This window comes from Populus euphratica, unplaced genomic scaffold (genome assembly GCF_000495115.2).
Source record: "Populus euphratica unplaced genomic scaffold, PopEup_1.0 scaffold8.1, whole genome shotgun sequence".
NCBI lineage: Eukaryota > Viridiplantae > Streptophyta > Magnoliopsida > Malpighiales > Salicaceae > Populus > Populus euphratica.
The window spans coordinates 301,775-321,513 of NW_011499855.1; the positions used below are offsets into that span (position 1 = coordinate 301,775).

Here is a 19,739-nt window from a genome sequence, read left to right on the forward strand (position 1 = left end):
GAAAGCAGAAAGCCTCAATTCTTTTAAATCAGCATCGAATCTCTCTGTTAACATCAAGCAGGATCGTACGTTACTCTCTATCCCTGTCTCTATCTATATATATATATATATATAACACAACAGACACTGAAAGCAGAAAGCCTCAATTCTTTTAAATCAGCATCGAATCTCTCTGTTAACATCAAGCAGGATCGTACGTTACTCTCTATCCCTGTCTCTATCATTGTCTGGAGACATCATATCAGGATCCACTCGTGAATTCTTAGATTATTGCTTTGTCTTTTTCCATGATAAATATAATAGTGATTGGTTACTAAGTACCCCTGCCTTATGCTTTATTCAGCTACAAGAAACCTCCGTGGGTTCTTTATTTGTTTTTTAATCTTTTCTTTAGAGAACGCATCTTGATATAATAAACCCTGTTTCTGCCTTCTGTTTTTCTTTGTCTGTGATGCGTTCTTCTGTTTTTTTCTTTATTTTTTTTTAGTGTCCATTTGGCTTCTCAAGGTGCTATTGAAATACTCATTTCAGCGTTTGTCTAGCTGGATTGAATTTTAGTGATCTTGTTTGTTTGTATTGTGTGGGAATTGGATGACCCTTCATGGGAATTGGATGACCCTTCAATCTTTCTTTTTTCTAATAAAGGAGTATCGTTGTGAATTGTGTGCCACTTTTAGCAGTTTGGTTATTTATGTCTCTCTAGGCTTATGTGAATCTTCTGGCTTGATTTGACATGACTGGATTGATTCTACCTCTCTGTACTTATCCACATTGCTTTTGAGAGTTGAGTTTTTGTGGGTTTTTATCTAAATAATTTTGGAAGGCTTTTTTGGTGTGGTAGAAAACAGTGTTAGTTTGCATTGAAGTGTTGCACTGGAGGAGTTTAATGTGTCTATGGAATGAATTCGATGAGATCATTTTCTGTTTTATGGTCATTTCTTTCTCAACATGGCAATTTCATATTTTTTTCCTGGAATTTTCTTTGATCAATTTGTATTTGATTGTAATTTTGCTCTGAGTTTGGATCCACATCATGTTCTAAACTGGTTGGCTGGAATATTTGTAATTTATAAGCATTTCAAATGTCTCGGTGAGTAGCTGTGATCCTTGTATCCTTGTACTGGTCGTGGTTTAAACTAATTTTTAGTCCTAATTCTTATGCAGGTTAACTGCCAGAGATTAAATTTGTTTAGATTTTCTCATTGTGTTTTGTAATTTAGCTTCAAAATATTTACACTTTTGTGTTATCTACCTGGTAAAATGAAAAAGGTAGGTTCCTAGACTTGGACACTTGATTTGTTTGTGGTTTGGAGAATCTGGGATCCTGGTTTGATCGTCATTGACAACTGGGAGAGAGACGATGGGACAGGCTTCGTCACCAGTTCTGATTCTATTAGCTTTTGGGTTTTTCTTTGCTACATACAACTTAGTCACCATGACAATGCACAACAGATCTATTGGGAAATGGGTGTATGACGATTCGGATGGTGAGGCATTTTTCGATCCAGTTATTGAAATGCCTGAAGAGGTGAAGAAACCAAAGAATGCCAGGATGCCCTTCCATGTTGCCTTAACAGCAACTGATGCTCCCTACAGCAAATGGCAGTGTCGCATTATGTACTACTGGTATAAGAAGAACAGAGACCTGTCTGGGTCGGAGATGGGAGGATTTACACGGATTTTGCACTCTGGAAAGCCTGACAACTTGATGGATGAGATGCCTACAGTTGTGGTTGATCCTCTTCCTGCAGGTCTCGATCGGGTGAGTTTCCTGCGTTGTTTCTTTCGCATTGTGGAGAGAGCCTGCATCCCTTGTTATTGGTTACGTCTCGCTTCTTTTATGGTATATCGTCTTGTTGTTGAGAATCTAACATCTTTGCAGTGCACAATCTGAAAAAAAGATGTTCTGCTTTTGACTTTCCCTTGTACATTTTTTATTTGGTTTTTGAGGAAAGGAATGTAAGGGAGCTCATTTGAATGCATGGTTTTCTACTAATAAGAGTTATTTTGCCTGCATGTTTCAGTAAAGTGCAAGCCATCCTGATGGAACCGATTCAGATTGTTGGCATTCTGCAATTATTTCACTATTTAATGGAAGGCTGAACCTGAACAATGTATTTGGCTTTGGGGATTTTGGTGGTTCATAGCATGTAACTGCACGTAGATGTGATTTATTTGTAATTCAAGACTCGTACTTCAGTCAGGAAGTTTATTATGAATAGAAGAATACTGTGCACATGGAACTTTAGATCGTCCTACTCTGCTAATGAATTGCATCTCATTTACCATGTCTTATGAAGGTGTCAAAGGTTGCTTCTTCCATGAATAATTTCTAGCAGTGAAACAGCCAACCATTAAAATACTAACAAAATATACTACCTTCTAACCTCTGTGAAGCTCACCGATTTGGCTTCACAAGTCATGGTTTAATATGTCGTCGAATTAAATGACTTGCTTGTAATGTAATTATCTTGAATCGGACCATTCTGCAACTTACCCCTCTTGAGAATGCTATCTTCTGATTTGATTTTTTTTTCTTTCTTTTTGTGTGTTGATTTTGATACTCTGCTCTTTGCACACAAATCTATTTTTTCAATAGTGGTGATATGACTTTCCATTCTGTAAACCAGGGTTACATCGTCCTAAATAGACCATGGGCCTTCGTTCAGTGGCTGGAAAAGACTACCATTGAGGAAGAGTGAGCTTTTCAGTTTCCATGATCTTTACTTGACATGCGTTTACCTCCATGATATTCTAATGGCGGTGAAATGCAATCTGTGCAGATATATATTAATGGCAGAGCCTGATCATATACTTGTGAATCCCCTTCCAAATCTAGCTCGTGGAGGGTTGCCGGCTGCTTTTCCATTTTTCTATATCGAACCTGCTAAATTCGAAAATATCGTAAGGAGGTATTATCCAGAGGAGAAGGGTCCTGTGACAGATATCGATCCAATTGGCAACTCTCCTGTAATTATCAAGAAGGTGTTTACTCTCGAGATACCGTATCTCCTTGTATCAAACTTGCCTTTGATCTGTTTTGCAATGATTAGTTTCTGCTATACTTGTTCTGATATTCCATTTTTCTGTTGAAATATAAACAGTATACCAATTTTTGCACTTGGTGAAAATAAACTTGTATTTCTCATTGTCGTAACTCTCTAAAAATTGCGGTTGTGTTATATTTTTTCTGTTGGATGAAAGATGAGTTATTTTCTGAGCCTTATGATTTTCAGGAACTTCTGGAAAAGATAGCTCCTACATGGATGAATGTTTCCTTGAAGATGAAAAATGACAAGGAGACTGATAAAGCTTTTGGATGGGTACTAGAAATGTGAGTGCACAGTAATGGCCTTTATTTACTTTGTATTAACTCTCCGATGACAGGTTTTTGACACTCCTGTTTTTGGTCGCTGAACTAAGGTATGCATATGCTGTAGCAGCAGCTTTGAATGACGTGCAGCATGTTCTTCGGAAAGATTTTATGCTGCAGGTCCAGTCAAAACCTTGCGTAGCCCTTTGTGTTGAGTTTATCATATCTCCAGTTCTAGTAGCTTCAGTTGGACTTTATATGCAATGTTGATTTTGTGCATTAAGCAGTTTGTATGACTCTGAGATGTTCATTCTGCAGCCCCCATGGGATCTGAGCACTAGGAATTTTTTTATCATTCATTATACTTATGGATGTGACTACAACTTAAAGGTAAAATTAAACAATATCCTATTGAAGAAGAATTGTTATTCTAGTTATGATCTTATACCTGCAAAATTTTTCGCATTTCGTTTAATTTTGTGAATCCACGATCTTCCATTTCCTTGTCATCCTGTTAGTTATCTGAGGTTACATAATCTTCAGGGTCAGCTAACATATGGAAAAATTGGAGAGTGGAGATTTGACAAGAGATCATATCTACGAGGGCCTCCGCCAAAAAACCTCCCCTTGCCCCCTCCAGGGGTTCCAGAAAGTGTGGTACGTTTTGAGCAATATTATAACATTTTTTGCAGTGTTATAGTCTATTCCCCTCTACTAGGGTTTGAAAAATATACATTACAGAATAACATAGGCTACTGAGTTGCAACTGCCCCAGCTCCGTCAAAATTTGTATTCTGGTACCGTCCATGTTTACACTTCCCATTCGTAATCTGCTTCGTGAAAGTTTAAGAAGGATTAGAGCAGAAAATAGCTGGTGTGCTATTGTTCTTGCTTTAAAATCCTCTCACCTTGATTCACTGAAAGCTGAAATTTGGCCCCGATTCTACGGCCTCTGGCATGTGAACTGAGGTCTGTCTAGTTTTCATGATTTTCTCTTTTTAACCTGATAATGGTCGGGTTTTTTTCTAAATTATAACCTTCAGAAATTTCTGTAAAGCAAGAGGCTGGGACTGATTAGGTACCTTTTCCACAGCAGAGTATGGTCAAGTTAAGATTTAATCAGGCCAAAAAACTAGGCTAGAAGCATTGAACTGTTTCCCTGTTGGCCAGTTGTGATCACTGTCTGCCGGTTTCGACGGCTCAGAGTCATATTCATGTTGCAACATATCGAAGCATGGATATATGTAGCTATCACCCTTACGGATGATATGGAGTTCAACAAACTAGAAGTAATCTGTCAGTAGGAACTCCATTCCATGAACTCTGGAGAGAAGTAATCTGTCAGTAGGAACTCCATTCCGTGAACTCATTCTGGAGTGATAACAACGAATGACCTGTACAGATTACTAATAACTTTCATTTTTTATCTCTTCATTTTGATGTGTTCTTTGGCCTGTCCTTCTTGCAGGTTACCCTCGTAAAGATGGTCAATGAAGCTACTGCTAACATTCCTAATTGGGATGCAGAGTAGCCGTCTGTCACGATCCCCATGGAAGGTTTCATCCATGGCCATTTAGAAATATTGATGTCTAGAAACCCAGGTTAATTATTATTTCTAATAAACGAATTGAACAACAAAAAGTGGAAAATTAAGAAGGTTATTTAGTAAGGATTACAGCATATTTAGGAAACCACGATGCTTTTTTTTCCCTCTTTCTCTTAACACATACTCTCAGATCGAGAGTGAGCTCAAAATAAACACAACATAGTTTGGTCTGTTGAGCTAGATAGTAGTATGCACTACTCATCAGTTAATTGATTTTGTGTCAATTAAAACTCGGTTACCTTCCTATTTAACTCTTTGATTTTTTAGTAAGAAATCAAAATGAATTTTATTGAAAAATTTATCCTTATCTAATCTAGGACTCAAGTTGTTGGATTTTCAAGTTAATTATTTGGATTACATTGGATTTTACAGTTATATTTATTAAACTTGTCTTAATGACAGATTGATCAAGAAAATTTAAAATTCAAAGTCCGAATTAGATTGAATTAAAAATATCCTAAAATTCAAAGTCCGAATTAGATTGAATTTTTAATTGAATTAGATAAGATATTAACTTAATAAAATTCTATGAAGTTGGCTAAATCTGATCAACTAGAAGGTTGATTCAATTTTGTAAGTCGACCAAACAAATCTGAAATTCAAAGCGAAATCTAAATTGAATTTCTAATTAAATTAAATAAAAAATTGACTTGATAAGACACTATTAAATTAGCTAAAGCTGATCAATAATGTTGTTGTTTTGATAAAAACAACTGTATCAAGTTCATCCTCCATCCAAGAACTTAACGGCTCTAGCCCTCTGGTTCCAAATCAAATCCAATATCTATAGCCTGACTCTTATGACGTGATCTCGTGAAAACAAGAAACGTAAATTTTCATCTCTTTTAAAAAACTGCGCCCGTACTAAAAGGAAAAATGGGAGTCGGCAATGCTAGCTGAAATCCGAGCATGGTATGTCATTTTCCACACCGAAGTCTATTTGAAGGCACCTCACGGCAACTAAATCGAGGCCGAAATCTAGAGTACTTTTTCCGGTGGGGGCATAGAAATGCCTGAAGCCTGGAGTTTCCTGGTGAGAGGAGCCAAGCCAGTGTAGGCTGCTCGTTAACTTCCTACTATAATCTTGAACCAAGAGAGGCAAATGAAAGGCAACCTAAATCATAATATAATCTTACCAGCTATTATAACATAAGTAAGCGAGCTGCCTACACTGGCTTGGCTTGGGATGGCAGTAAAGTGCTCCGCGCACCAGGGTAGCCTTTTGGCTACTGTGTCGAAATAGAAAAAAAAAACAATTTGATAAATAGAACATCGTGGCCATGGCGGACACAAGTTCATGTCAGAAATGATGGGAGGATATACAAGACAGACGTTACTCCCTTGGTTCAGGATGCCTCGCCTTTCAATCCATATAGCAATCCATTATATTGTTGTTTGTTTTTTCAGACGCAATGCGAAGAAACCTTGTTTTTTACGAGCACCGAACTAAGTCTTTACATCTGAACAAAGCTTCTGAAACAGCAATTATATCTTTTATTTTGTAACCATTAGTATTAATTGGACAGAGTGAAAACCGCATAGAAAGTATATTTTTTAAATTTCTTTTTTTTTGTATTTTAAAAGTATATTATTTTTTTATTTATTTCAAATTAATTTTTTTATTTTCAAACTATTTTAATATCTAAAATATTTTAAAAGATAACTAACACCAAACTTAAAAACAGCTGTCTTAACTCTAGAAACTCAGTTACACACTGATAGTTGTACAGTCTACGCCACTCAAACCAAATCACAAAACAACCGTACCCTCTATCCTTGTGGACTCCACCACTTAAATGAGTTTTAATTATGAGGCCTAGACCAGGCCCGACAAACATAGCCCATGAAAGCTCAGTGCACCAAACCACGAGAAACTTCCATTTATAGTGATACAGCTTGGGTCCCATTAGACATTTCTAGTTAGTGGATTGGTGGGCCAAGCCCATTTTCCCAGTCAACACCTCTGCTTCCTCTTTCTAATTTGGAGCTCTTCAAATTATATGACCACAAAACACCGCATAGAAAGTATATTTTTTAAATTTATTTGTTTTTGTATTTTAAAAGTACATTAAAAAATTTTAATTTTTTATTTATTTCAAATTAATTTTTTTTATTTTCAAACTATTTTAATATCTAAAATATTTTAAAAGATAACTAACACCAAACTTAAAAACAGCTGTCGTAACTCTAGAAACTCAGTTACACACTGATAGTTGTACAGTCTACGCCACTCAAACCAAATCACAAAACAACCGTACCCTCTATCCTTGTGGACTCCACCACTTAAATGAGTTTTAATTATGAGGCCTAGACCAGGCCCCACAAAAAATAGCCCATGAAAGCTCAGTGCACCAAACCACGAGAAACTTCCATTTATAGTCATAGAGCTGGGTCCCATTAGATATTTCTAGTTAGTGGATTGGTGGGCCAAGCCCATTTTCCCAGTCTACACCTTTGATTCCTTTTCTAATTTGTAGCTCTTCAAATTATATGACACAAGACGTTGCCGTTTTGGGGGGTCCTTTTCTTTTCTATTTTTTATTCTTGGCCCGCAACAATCCATCCATACAACGTTGCTATGAAATCCCCCACTCGAGCAGGTTTGTAGGACCTCTTTCATGGGGCATTCGAAGGCTAAAATGGAATTATCCTGAGAAATAAAGAAAAATGATTAATAAATGATCATTTCTACAGGATAACTCCATCTTCTGTAGCGATCCTTGTCGTAATTATCGTTTGCATGCAAAAACTAGTCAAGGCCTTTGCCACATTCGAGGCTATTATAATTTGTAAATCAACACCCTTCCCCCCTTTTTTTTTAATGTGTATATTAGACTAACTTGTATCTATTTTAATTAATTTTATAAACCTTTAAATTAATGATTCTAAAGTTATTTTAATCTTTTATAATATTAAAATTTATAAGATTTGAATTAATAATTTTTATAAAACAAATCTATAACTTAGTTAGTTGAAATATATTCACAGACTTCTTTTTCTTTATACTTGTTTTATAATAATAGTGTGCAACTTTCTATTATAAACAATCCAGTCACATCAATTCGTGATAAAAACTTTGGACAAAATCTATATACATATATATGGTGCAAAAAATAAAATGATTGCATTAAATAATAAAGTAATAGGTGTTTAATGAGTAAAACGAGATTTGCTTGTAATTAGTTAGCATTACGCAATAAAAGAAACAAATACAAAAGGGATAAAAGTATATTTAATTAGAGAAAGATATAAGATAAATATTTATAAAACAATTTTAGAATGAAATTTTATCAATAATATATTGACTCTGTCAGTATCCATCAACGCCAATTCCATAAACAAACATGGATGCACAAAGAGTACACAAGTGGGATTTGGAGAATTATTATTATTATTTTAAGGGGAAAGCACCCATCTTTTTTTTATAAAACAAGATCAGTCAACATCAAATCCTAGATTTACATTAATTGCCAACATGTTGAAGAAGCTCGTGGTGGCGTAAGAAGGCATAATCACAGCACATGAAAGCGTTTGAGTTTGTGTCGGCCGAGGAAGAGAGAAGAGAGAAGAGAGAAGACCACTCAAATGCAATCAGCTCACGTGACACCACTCCACTCCCCTGCAGCATGTGTATCATAATTATCTCCAGCAAAAGAATTTTTTTTTTTAAAAAAAAGTAAAGGTAACGACAAACAAGCCTGCAGAAAGTTCCCTTAATTTATCTTCTTTTTTTTTTTTTTCAAGTTGATAAGGAAAATTTATAATTCTTAACTTCATTTTAACTAGATTTTATATTGAATTCAATAAAATTTGATTATCTCTGTTAAGTTTTCGATGATTTAATTAACTTATCCAAACCAAATTTAATTAACTTATCCAAACCAAATAATTACTTCCTTAACAAGCAACTTTAAAAAAAAGCAAAACTTGTTTTAATAAAAAAATAATTAATCCAAGTTAATAAGGTGAATATAAAAATTCAAACCCTTTTCTTGACTGGCATGCCTACATCTATTCATTTCCTTTCATCTCCTTCTCGCTTACTTTGCAATAGATTTTAGATTATTATGGTGCTGTATTTCTCAAAATTTTAATTTTTTTGTTTAAAACTATATTTTTAATATTTTTATATCATTTTAATAGACTAAAAATAATTTTTTAAAAGAATAAAAAATTATTATTTTAATATATTTTTAAATAAAAATGTACTTTTTAAAGTTTGTTACCATATTTCTAAATATCCTTTAAAAAAAGAAATAAGCAAGGTGTTAAGTTATTGGAAATAACATATTCACTTGTTTTTTTTCCTATTTTCTTGGAACTTCAATGGTTTTTTTGTCTTTCATGATTTTCGTTATCATGAATAATATCAAATCTAATTTATTTTTATAACTAAAATAGCTAAATAGATGGACTTTACTTATTTTACATGACAAGAACAAAAGTAACCAATAACTTTAGTACGACGGCATACATGATTTTTATTTAGTTGTTATGTTTGCAAGCAAATCATATTTTCTCATTTGTATTGAAATTAAGTTAACCTCGTCATTACAATGAACAAGAAAGATGTAGGCAAATCGCCTGGAAATGAGCCGATCTAGGGCTTCCAGCTAGGTCTCGTGGGCAAGTTGGACAAGGCTTGTATTCCTCCCAAGCCCTGGCTGATTAATTCTACCATGGAGGTCGACAATAAATAATAACTCCCTCTAAAACAGCTCAAACTTAGGGCTAGCTGGTTCTTCTCGAGATGTTTTGTCACCTCAGCTGAATATCAAGTGGCAAGTAGGCTATTAATGTTGAAAGTAGGGTTCCTTGCTTCCTTTTTACTTCTTTATATTTGCTTGCATGCATGCTTCAATTCTTTTTCTTTTTCTTTTTCTTTTTTAAATTGACATTAGAGAAAAAAATATATTTCTTCTTTCAAGTGGGATTGATAGTCAAAGTTATATATCTCAAGAAGCTAATATTTTGTAGCAAAATTCAGTTCGATTAGTAGCTTGGACTAAGGCAGCATTAATTTGGCTTGCGATTTCAAGGACACTCAGAGTCAAAGAATCATATTAAAATGATTTACCATTAATTCATTGATGCTTTGCCTCACTTGGCTTCTGCTGCCTCACCATAAACCCGGAGGCTGGAACCCTGTTTCTAGACCCAGAATCAATTAGTTTACAAGTATCCAAAGCCACAATTCATGCAAAGGATTTCTAATTCTGAAAGTTAATGACTTGATTATAGAACAAGAGAGAAATCATGGCTAAACATCTAGTCACATTTATGAATCAATCAGTGGATTAATAAATAAATTCGCATCCTCATATGAATCTATAAGGTCAAAACTGTCTCTATTTTGATTTTTTTTTAAATAGAACATTAAAATAAAAATATTGATGGAATAATACAGTTTGAGAATGAATCGGTGAAGTAGCATAGTTTTAGTCTATCATGTTTTTTAATTATAATATTCATGGATATTACAGTTAAAAAAATGTGATAATCTATCCTATCACGAAGTAAAATCTTCGTTACCGTGTCTTGGTGGTTCTCGCGGTTCTAAAATGCAATAATTAAATAATACAGTTCTAAAATGTGATATTTATTTAATATAGTGTTTTTTAATTATAGCTTTTTTATATACCATGTTTTTGAAACCGCGACAAGCAATAACTGTGTTATTTTGCTAAGATTTTTTGCAGCCATGTTATTTAGTTAATATTTTAATTTTTTGTGCTAAAACCCAAAATAGCCCTACTTCGATAATTAGAATGGTATTCAATGGTGAATTCAAGCACCTACACCTCTAATAGAAGTTTTTGAGCACTCAAGATCGATTGCATTTAATTAGGGCATGTAAACTCGTGAATCACCATCTGGACCACCAAGCATCAAGAAGTTGTCGGTGAGACTGATTTTTCTAACATTATTTTGGTTAAAATCTTTACCCGTGGAAAGAGGGAAACCATAAATTTTCTTCACGAGGAGAAAAAAAATATTATTCAGCATTCACATGTGCTGTCTCACTTTAATATTTGATGGTATAAAGTACATTGCTTTTTTCGTGATCCATGTTATAACTTTTTCCCGTCGAAAATATACTATCTCCAGATTTGGCTCCGAGATTAATAGCTGGTTTATCATTTCTGTTGATCTCGACGGAGCAGCTAGCTTTGTTGCACAATCTCCCTTGCCGGTATGAGTTTTTCCAAGCTCCAGTGGAGACCTTTTCTAGCATATATGTTGGAATGTTCTTGACGTTTCAGTGTGGCTTAAGTTTCTAATCTTTTGAAAATTATAGTCCTTATATTTCTAATCTTTTGGAAAATAAGAATAAATAAATTGGGTGTTAACCCCATAACAATAATTTCTTTTTCTAATATTATGAAAATCTCATGATAAATTAACCCAAATAAACCATCAAATTTAATATAGAATAAAATCAATGTAGAAAGAACAAATAAAAAAGAGTATACGACTGAAAAAAAGGGTACGAATGCATAATGCCAATGACTGTGGGCATATCAAACAGTGCTTCTCTTGGCCCTTTGGTACACCTAAAAACCTGACTTTAGTTTTTAGACTATACATGTGATCTCTTTGGATCCAAAGAAACCGACATCGTCTTCACGGACAAGCACCCTTCTTTCCATCTTTTCTCGGGAAGAGATAGGCTCTATGATTGGCTTCTTCTCTCCCAAGTATTTCAAATTCTCAAGGACACAACACGGGAAACCCTAGTTCATCTATGAATAAATTTCTTTATTTATATGACTTAGACATCTTGTATTTTTTGAAAAAATGATTCAATTGGTAAAATTTAATATGATACTTATGAGATTGATGAGATTGTTATTAAAAAGATTTCTTCTTCTTCTTCTTCTGTTTCTCGGGGACATTAAAGGGACTGTATTAGTGATGAATATAATGAGTTCATGTACTATAGTCTTCCATCATTAAATAATTATAAGGATTAAATTCATCTAATATATCTGAGAAAAAGAGATACAGTTATCCAATTTTTAAGAGCATAATTTATTTTTGTTTCTTGATTATTTCACTCACAAGCAGTCGTATGCAATTGTACCTAGCTTGCACGAGAGTCATGTCAATATCCAGTGGACAGAAAAACAGGATATAATTTGACCCAAAACAGAGCTGAGATTGCTGAACCAAGAAATTTCACTGTCAAAAGTTCAGAAGAAAGAAACAAGAACTCCCCTTAAACGAACAGCATGCCATGCTCAAAATTAGAAAAAAATTGCTTCAGATGGTAGCTTTTTTGCGCGTTAAATGTGTTGTATAAAAAAATTAAAACAACATCTCACCGCAATTTTATCTCAAATAGTTTTTAATTATTCAGATTGGATAATCATGTTAGTTACCATTACATGCTGTATTTTTTTGAATGGCTTGGAATCATAACAACGATTATTTTTTAAAATAATTATTTTTAGAAATATATTAAAATATTTTTTAATTTTTAAAATTTATTTTTAATATCATCATATTAAAATAATAAAAAATATAAAAAAATTATTTTTAATTTTATCAAATCTATACCAGACTCTTAAACACTCTTAAAAAGAGCGCTTCAACTTGTTCTTATTATGTTAATTATTTAATTTAGTCTAGATCTCACTTCTAATTGAGAAATCATAACCTCAAATAAAATTTATAGCATGAGATTGAGATTGATTGGGGCATTTCTCTATTGAAATATATATATTAATTTTTAATATCAGATATTAGTATATTAAAACAATAAAAAATATAATTTTTTTTTAAATAATTTATTTTTAATTTTATAAAATCTATGTCAGACTCTTAAACATTTTTCAACTTGTTCTTATTATGTTAATTATTTAATTTAGTCTAGATCTCACTTCTAATTGAGAAATCATAACCTCAAATAAAATTAAATTTATAGCATGAGATTGAGATTGATTGGGGCATTTCTCTATTGAAATATATATATTAATTTTTAATATCAGAAAGCTAAAACTATAACAAATATTTTAAAAAATAATTAATTTGATATTTTTTTCAACTTAAATTCACCTTTAAAATATACTCACCCAGCAACACACTCCATAAATGGCCCCATAACTATTATTGTAACCATTTCTATTAGACTGACAGAAAATTATGATGACTTTTCCAGATCATTGACTGTCAATCCTCGACTTACAACTATAAGGTGCGATTCTTAAAGAATCAATATTTTATTATTTTGGTTTGATCGAGAAATATCTTTGGATGGCCTCTGACATCTCACCCAACTTTCCTGTAGTGGAAAGATGGGGGCAAGTGCTGCATTTTACCTTTTTTTTATTTTTTTAACATCCGTAGTCTTTCATAGCATTTCATCACCAATATCATACACTATTCTTTAGACTAAAGCCAAAAAGAAAGAAAGAACGAAAGCATATTCTATCTATCGCTAAAGAATATATCAGTCAGCATATGCTTCCCTGGCTGAGCCCATCACATTAAGGCAATGAAAATGACAATGTCCTCATCATTTTCTCAGAGTGGCATGATGTGGTTAATTACATATATTACAAAAAGCTAACAAGGCCTGGAAAATTTGCAAGCACGACAAAAACCTGTATGCATGATTGAACATAGCATTTTAAAATTGATTTTATTTTAAAAAATATTAAATTAATGATTTTCTAGTGTTTTTGGTGATTTAGATGTGCTGATGTTTAAAAACACCTTGTATTGCAATATTAAAAAATTATGGTATAAATTAGAAAAAGGAAAGAAATGAAAAATTAACTTTGCATATCACTTGGTCATTATGTTGTCATGCCTGTCAATCAAGTGTTTAGTGAAATTGCTGTGACTGATCTGGGAAATGTTGTGTTTTAAGACTGGTACGTGTACTATGATTCAACAATCTGATGAAGAATCCATGTGCTAACGAAGTCAAACAAATTAAAGCATTTTCATTTTCTACCGCATCAAATTTTCCAATCGAACAAGAGTAGATTCCTAGATGGGTATTGGAGGCCAGTTGAGTTATTTGTTTCCCTGCTTGACATTCACTCTGTGCAAAATCCTTTTTACACTTCGCAGATGGTGAATCCACTAGTTTTTCTGATGTAAAAACCTTAGAAGAAAACTGGGAAAGATCTAGATCATACAAAGCTGTAGGTAACAGTGATGTTTTTGAGGGAAACTACCATGGTGTCTTTTCAAGAGATTTTTGTGGATTATAACAAGGGTACATAAAATATCCCAACATTTTGGCTTTGTTGCTAACATGACTCCGTCGATCTTGCCTATGCCTCTTCCCTCTCTAATCATCATTAGTGTAGCACTACATCTTCTACAGGGTGGTCATTCTGTTTCATAACAAAAATACAAACAATTAAGAGCTCTAAAGGCTACCTTGTGCCCCCCCCTCATGGGCTCATATGGAGCTGCCTAGGTCCCTTGTTTGTCACTAAGCCAGCTATTTTTTTCACATCATGGATAATTAACTATATCAAGCGCATCCCAAATCATTCCAAATCTAAGTTCTCAAATAAAATATATAATAACAAAGAAATATTATATGTAGCTAGTAGGAAATTGAGAAGGGCAGGATCAGAGGTCCAGCCTGCAAGAGGAAATGGAATACAGTCTGTTAGCGTACAACCTCTCACTCTTACATTATTTCTACCCTCTACATGGCACCCTGCTTGACATTACCCTCCCCCGTCTATATATACCACACACATGACCTCTCAGTCCCTAAACCCTCAAAGCTCCTTTTCTTTCGCAACCATGAAAGCCTACCTCTTCTCTCTAGCTTTTCTCTTCTGTTCCTTGGCCCAAGGGCTCAGCACCGAAGGCCTAGGCACAACCGTCAAGGTCTTCCATGTCTACAGCTCACAGTCCCCGTTTAGGCCCTCAAAGCCAATATCATGGGAAGAGAGTGTGCTCCAAATGATGGCCAAAGATCAAGCTAGGCTTCAATTCTTGTCAAGCTTAGTGGCCAGGAAATCTGTGGTGCCGATTGCTTCAGGCAGGGGGGTTATTCAGAGCCCATCTTACATTGTTAAGGCTAAGGTTGGGACCCCACCTCAGACATTGCTCATGGCTTTAGATAATAGCTACGATGCTGCTTGGATTCCTTGCAAAGGCTGTGTTGGGTGTTCCTCTACTGTGTTTAACACTCTGAAGTCCACTACCTTCAAAACCCTTGGTTGTAGAGCTCCTCAATGCAAGCAGGTAATTGTGACTCATTTTTGCCATTGTAGTAGATAGAATATTGCAAATGTGTCAAGCTCAAGGTCCCATACTGTGAGAAAACATCTAAGGGCAAAACGGAGATGACGCATTATTTATTTCTTGATCGGTACAAAAGCTTCGAAATGATAACTGACAGGTTCCTATCTGTCAAAAAGTTCACGGGACAAAGAACACCAAGAAAACTACTTTCCAAATGAGGGATCATTACCTTCATTACCTGATTACATACATATGCATGGATATGCTAACTTTAATGCTTGTAAAATTGCAGGTAACAAACCCCATCTGCGGTGGCAGCACATGCACATGGAACACTACCTATGGCAGCTCCACCATTTTATCAAACCTCACACAAGACAGAATTGCTCTATCCATGGATCCTGTCCCTAACTACGCCTTCGGTTGCATCCAAAAAGCCACAGGGAACTCAGTACCACCTCAGGGACTTTTGGGCTTCGGGAGAGGTCCGTTGTCGTTTTTGTCTCAAACCCAAAACCTATACAAATCCACATTCTCGTACTGCTTACCGAGCTTTAGGACTCTCAACTTTTCTGGGTCATTGAGGCTCGGACCAGTCGGTCAGCCCCGGAGGATCAAGACCACTCTGCTGCTCAAGAACCCAAGGAGATCATCATTATACTATGTGAAATTGAATGGAATTAGGGTTGGCAGAAAGATTGTTGATATTCCTCGTAGTGCTCTGGCATTCAATCCAACAACTGGTGCTGGGACCATCTTTGATTCAGGTAATGCTTCACCCATCACTTACTTTATCCTGTATTCTTATGAAACATTCCTGTCTTGATGCCCCTTTTGGCACGAATCTCTCAGTTCATTCGGTAGATCGTGATGCTAGACCGAAAAACAAATCTCTTCTAATTAGCTAGAATATCAACAAGCTAAACCCAAATGGAAAAGACTAAGATTTATTCTCAATTTATGAAGATCAGGCCTAGAGGCTGTTATTGGCACGTTGTGCCTTCCAGCTTTCAGATCCTAATAGGTTCGACTAAACTGCATTTGGTCCTCAATCATCAAATGAGGACAAAAAAATAGTGACATGCATTAGCACACAGCATTAGTCAAAAGCATCTAAAAATTCTGACGTGGGCCAAGAGTGTCATATTGTCCTCGCAATGCTTCACAAATCACAAACCAATGACCTAAAAATACGCCGTGCTTATCATTCTGATTGGATACTGTAGGGTTCCAAGAAAACAATCTATTTTTTCAAAATGCCTGATTTGTTAGATCTGGCCCGGCTGTTTTGAGACTGTATCAATTTTAAATTAAACCAGGTAAAGATTGACCAGTTAAATTTTATGATCCGGCAAGTTAATCCATGAACATGAACGATGTTATTTTGAATTGAGATTCGGACCAGACCGACTTTAATGACTTGGTTAGGATCATAATTGATATTCAATTTTTGTTCATTTCTCAGGCACTGTTTTCACCAGACTGGTTGCCCCGGCTTACATTGCGGTCCGCAATGAGTTCAGGAAGCGAGTTGGCAATGCAACAGTGTCATCCCTAGGCGGGTTCGACACATGTTACTCAGTACCCATTGTAGCACCCACCATAACATTCATGTTCTCAGGCATGAACGTAACAATGCCACGAGAAAACCTGCTAATCCACAGCACTGCTGGGGTCACCTCTTGCTTGGCCATGGCTGCTGCCCCTGATAATGTGAATTCGGTGCTGAACGTAATAGCCAGCATGCAGCAACAAAACCACAGGATTCTTTTCGATGTGCCCCGTTCAAGGCTTGGTGTGGCTCGTGAGCAATGTTCTTGATTTTGGTAGCTTTTCTTTCTCGTTCTTGGGGTTAATTCCAAGTCTTGCTTGGTGGGATATTTGGACACTATTTAGGACTTGTCACTAACTTAAGAAAAGGTGAAAGGTAAGGTAGCATGAGACAAAATTGATGTTATTTTGTAGGTTTTTGTTCTTGTTGTCACGGGTTCTCTGTATTGGTGTGTGTTTCTACTTTTCTTTCCTTTCCTTTTTTTTTTTTTATAAGTTGCTGATCCATCTTAGAGGGTTGTATCACCTCACTGGTTGACTGTAGCGTGTTTCAAGACTTGCCCTTTAGAAAATATTCTGAAACTCTATCAATAAAACGTAGTTGTTCAATCTTATTTTTTCTCTCTTTGTTTGTGATTGAAGGTTTAATTTTACATTTCATTATGTAATGGCTTAGAAGATTTTGGATATATAAGAATTCAAACAGTGAATTAACAGTAATCTAAAAATTAAGTTTTTGAACCATTAAAAGTATTGTTAAGCCTGTTTTAACTCAGTAAGTTAATTCATGAAACTTCATATTTGAAGTCTAATTTAAATTTGGATTTCTAGTTAAACCATATACGACATTAACACAATAAAATTAGACTAATTCGATCAAGATTTTAATAGCTCATTTAACTCAACCAAACTTGATTTACAAGTTATCATAATATTTAAAAAAAACCAAAAAAATATTATCTAAATAAATATTATTAACCTATAACTCATAAATTAACTCAATAATCCGATAGTTTTTTTCGGGTCAGTCGTAGTAGGATCTAACAACTATGCCATTAGGGGCTTTATACATTTGCGCGAGAATCCCCTGGTGAGGTCCACAGAAGGGGGAAGTTTGGGGCATAGGAGGCTCGTTCCATAACTCTGGTATGGTTTGCTGGAAGCTGGTTCAATGTCCCTAGCTTCGTTTTGGTTTGTGGGGCTATGGGATATCTCCTCAAGAATAAAAGAGGGATTAGCCCAATGTTAGTTGGAATTGGGCAAGCCTAAAGGGTCGTTTCGGGATAAATCTCCCCGAGCTCCATAGCTAAAAAGGGAAAGTGAAAATCTCACAATCTTGCCCCCTCTAATATGATATTAATGGTTTTAGAAGGCAAAAAAATTTAAGTAATTCTTTGTTGAAGGTTTAATTTTACATTTCATTATGGATATACAAGAATTTAAACAGTGAATTAACAATAGTCTAAAAATTAAGTTTTTCAACGATTAAAAGTATTGTTAAGCCTATTTTAACCCAGTAAGTTAATTCATGAAACTTCATATTGAAGTCTAATTTAAATTTGGATTTCTAGTTAAACCATATAAGATATTAACAGAATAAAATTAGACTAATTCGATCAAGATTTTAATAGCTCATTTAACTCAACCCAACTTGATTTACAAGTTATTATTAATCTATAACTATTAAAAACCAAAAAAATATTATTTAAATAAATATTAGTAACCTATAACTCAATAATCCGATAGTTTTTTTCGGGTCAGTCGTAGTAGGATCTAACAACTATGCCATTAGGGGCTTTATACATTTGCGCGAGAATCCCCTGGTGAGGTCCACAGAAGGGGGAAGTTTGGGGCATAGGAGGCTCGTTCCATAACTCTGGTATGGTTTGCTGGAAGCTGGTTCAATGTCCCTAGCTTCGTTTTGGTTTGTGGGGCTATGGGATATCTCCTCAAGAATAAAAGAGGGATTAGCCCAATGTTAGTTGGAATTGGGCAAGCCTAATGGGTCGTTTCGGGATAAATCTCCCGAGCTCCATAGCTAAAAAGGGAAAAGTGAAAATCTCACAATTTTGCCCCCTCTAATATGATATTAGCGGTTTCAGAAGGCAAAAAAAAATTAAGTAATTCTTCGCTTATTGTTCAGTCTTCCCTAAGGGTTTCGAATTTGATAGAGATAAGCTTGTCTTGTTATGGATGGCAGAAGGTCTTGTCAGGCAACCGAGGAGGCAGAAGAAAATGGAAGAAGTAGGGGATGAGTCTTTTCGTGATCTATTATCTAGTTCTTTCTTTCGAAGTCAAGTTGCAATGATGAATTTATGTTGTGCATGACCTCATCAGTGATTTAGCCCAATTTGTTCTTGATTTAGCCATTGGCTTTTTGCAACCCCTGACAGAAATGGAAGATTTAGTCATTGATGGTTGTGGTGACATCACCAAGTTGTCCAACCAAGCTGGATTGCAGCACCTGAGTTCTCTTCAAAAGTTGCAGATATACAGTTGTTAAGTATTAGAGAATTTACCCCAAGAGCTGCACAAACCATCATCTCTGACCTTCCTGGAATTTCAGGGGTGTCCGAGTATGCAAGTTCATTCCCGGAGATGGGATTGCCAACTATGCTTACACATATCACGATTGAAATTTTTCAAGCTCTCGAGTGTCTGCCCGAAAGACTGTTGCGTGGCAGCTCTAATCCTCGGTATTTGTGCATCAGTGGGCGTTCATCTCACACATCGCCTCCATAAAGTATGATTACAGAATTGCTTTGTGACCTGCTGGAGAAGGTTATAATCTCATGCTTCAGGTTCCATTTCCAGCTTTAATTTACAGAAATATGAGAGAAAATCAAAGCAACTTACGTCGATTCCTTTTACTTCTCGCAGCTTCATGGTCGTAGCGTTCCTTTTTCTTTCTCTCCGAGTGCTGTGATTTAGTGATCGCTCCTCCATTGATCTGGCCATGTAACATCATTAGCAGTTTAGTTTCATGATTGAGATTTCATGTCTACAAGTATTAAAGATCATTAGAAGTTTCTAAACTATTAAAGCTTC

At 35.1% G+C, this 19,739-nt stretch overlaps 3 protein-coding genes and 1 long non-coding RNA gene across 7 annotated transcripts in view; 3 read left to right on the top strand and 1 right to left on the bottom strand.

Moving 5' to 3' along the window:
- The window catches only part of LOC105123153 (NADPH:quinone oxidoreductase-like), a 4,494-nt gene extending 4,257 nt beyond the window's left edge, over positions 1-237 (bottom strand). The window contains exon 1 of the mRNA XM_011022664.1: positions 203-237. Coding sequence (XP_011020966.1) covers positions 203-237 — 35 coding nt within the window. The remainder of the gene's footprint in view (positions 1-202) is intronic.
- On the top strand, positions 44-5,004 carry LOC105122811 (uncharacterized). Of its 4 annotated transcripts, none has more exons than XM_011022112.1 (9): positions 44-65; positions 1,165-1,762; positions 2,631-2,698; positions 2,784-2,985; positions 3,237-3,334; positions 3,424-3,493; positions 3,632-3,703; positions 3,857-3,970; positions 4,782-5,004. In XM_011022112.1, the coding sequence occupies exons 2-9, from the start codon at positions 1,361-1,363 to the stop codon at positions 4,842-4,844; spliced, it is 1,089 nt and encodes a 362-aa protein (XP_011020414.1). In that variant the 5' UTR covers positions 44-65; positions 1,165-1,360; the 3' UTR covers positions 4,845-5,004. The 4 variants fall into 4 exon arrangements, with proteins under 4 accessions (XP_011020414.1, XP_011020413.1, XP_011020415.1 ...); XM_011022111.1 differs by lacking the exon at positions 44-65 and adding an exon at positions 119-193; XM_011022113.1 differs by lacking the exon at positions 44-65 and adding an exon at positions 489-507.
- A 9,520-nt stretch (positions 5,005-14,524) lies between these two features.
- On the top strand, positions 14,525-17,100 carry LOC105122812 (protein ASPARTIC PROTEASE IN GUARD CELL 2-like). Its single transcript, XM_011022114.1, has 3 exons — positions 14,525-15,140; positions 15,433-15,907; positions 16,606-17,100. Exons 1-3 carry the CDS (start codon positions 14,646-14,648, stop codon positions 16,959-16,961), a joined length of 1,326 nt encoding a protein of 441 aa, XP_011020416.1. The 5' UTR covers positions 14,525-14,645; the 3' UTR covers positions 16,962-17,100.
- Positions 17,101-18,425: 1,325 nt separating this feature from the next.
- LOC105122813 (uncharacterized) lies at positions 18,426-19,739 on the top strand. Its single transcript, XR_841755.1, has 2 exons — positions 18,426-19,492; positions 19,572-19,739. It is a non-coding gene; the product is annotated as an uncharacterized LOC105122813 (long non-coding RNA).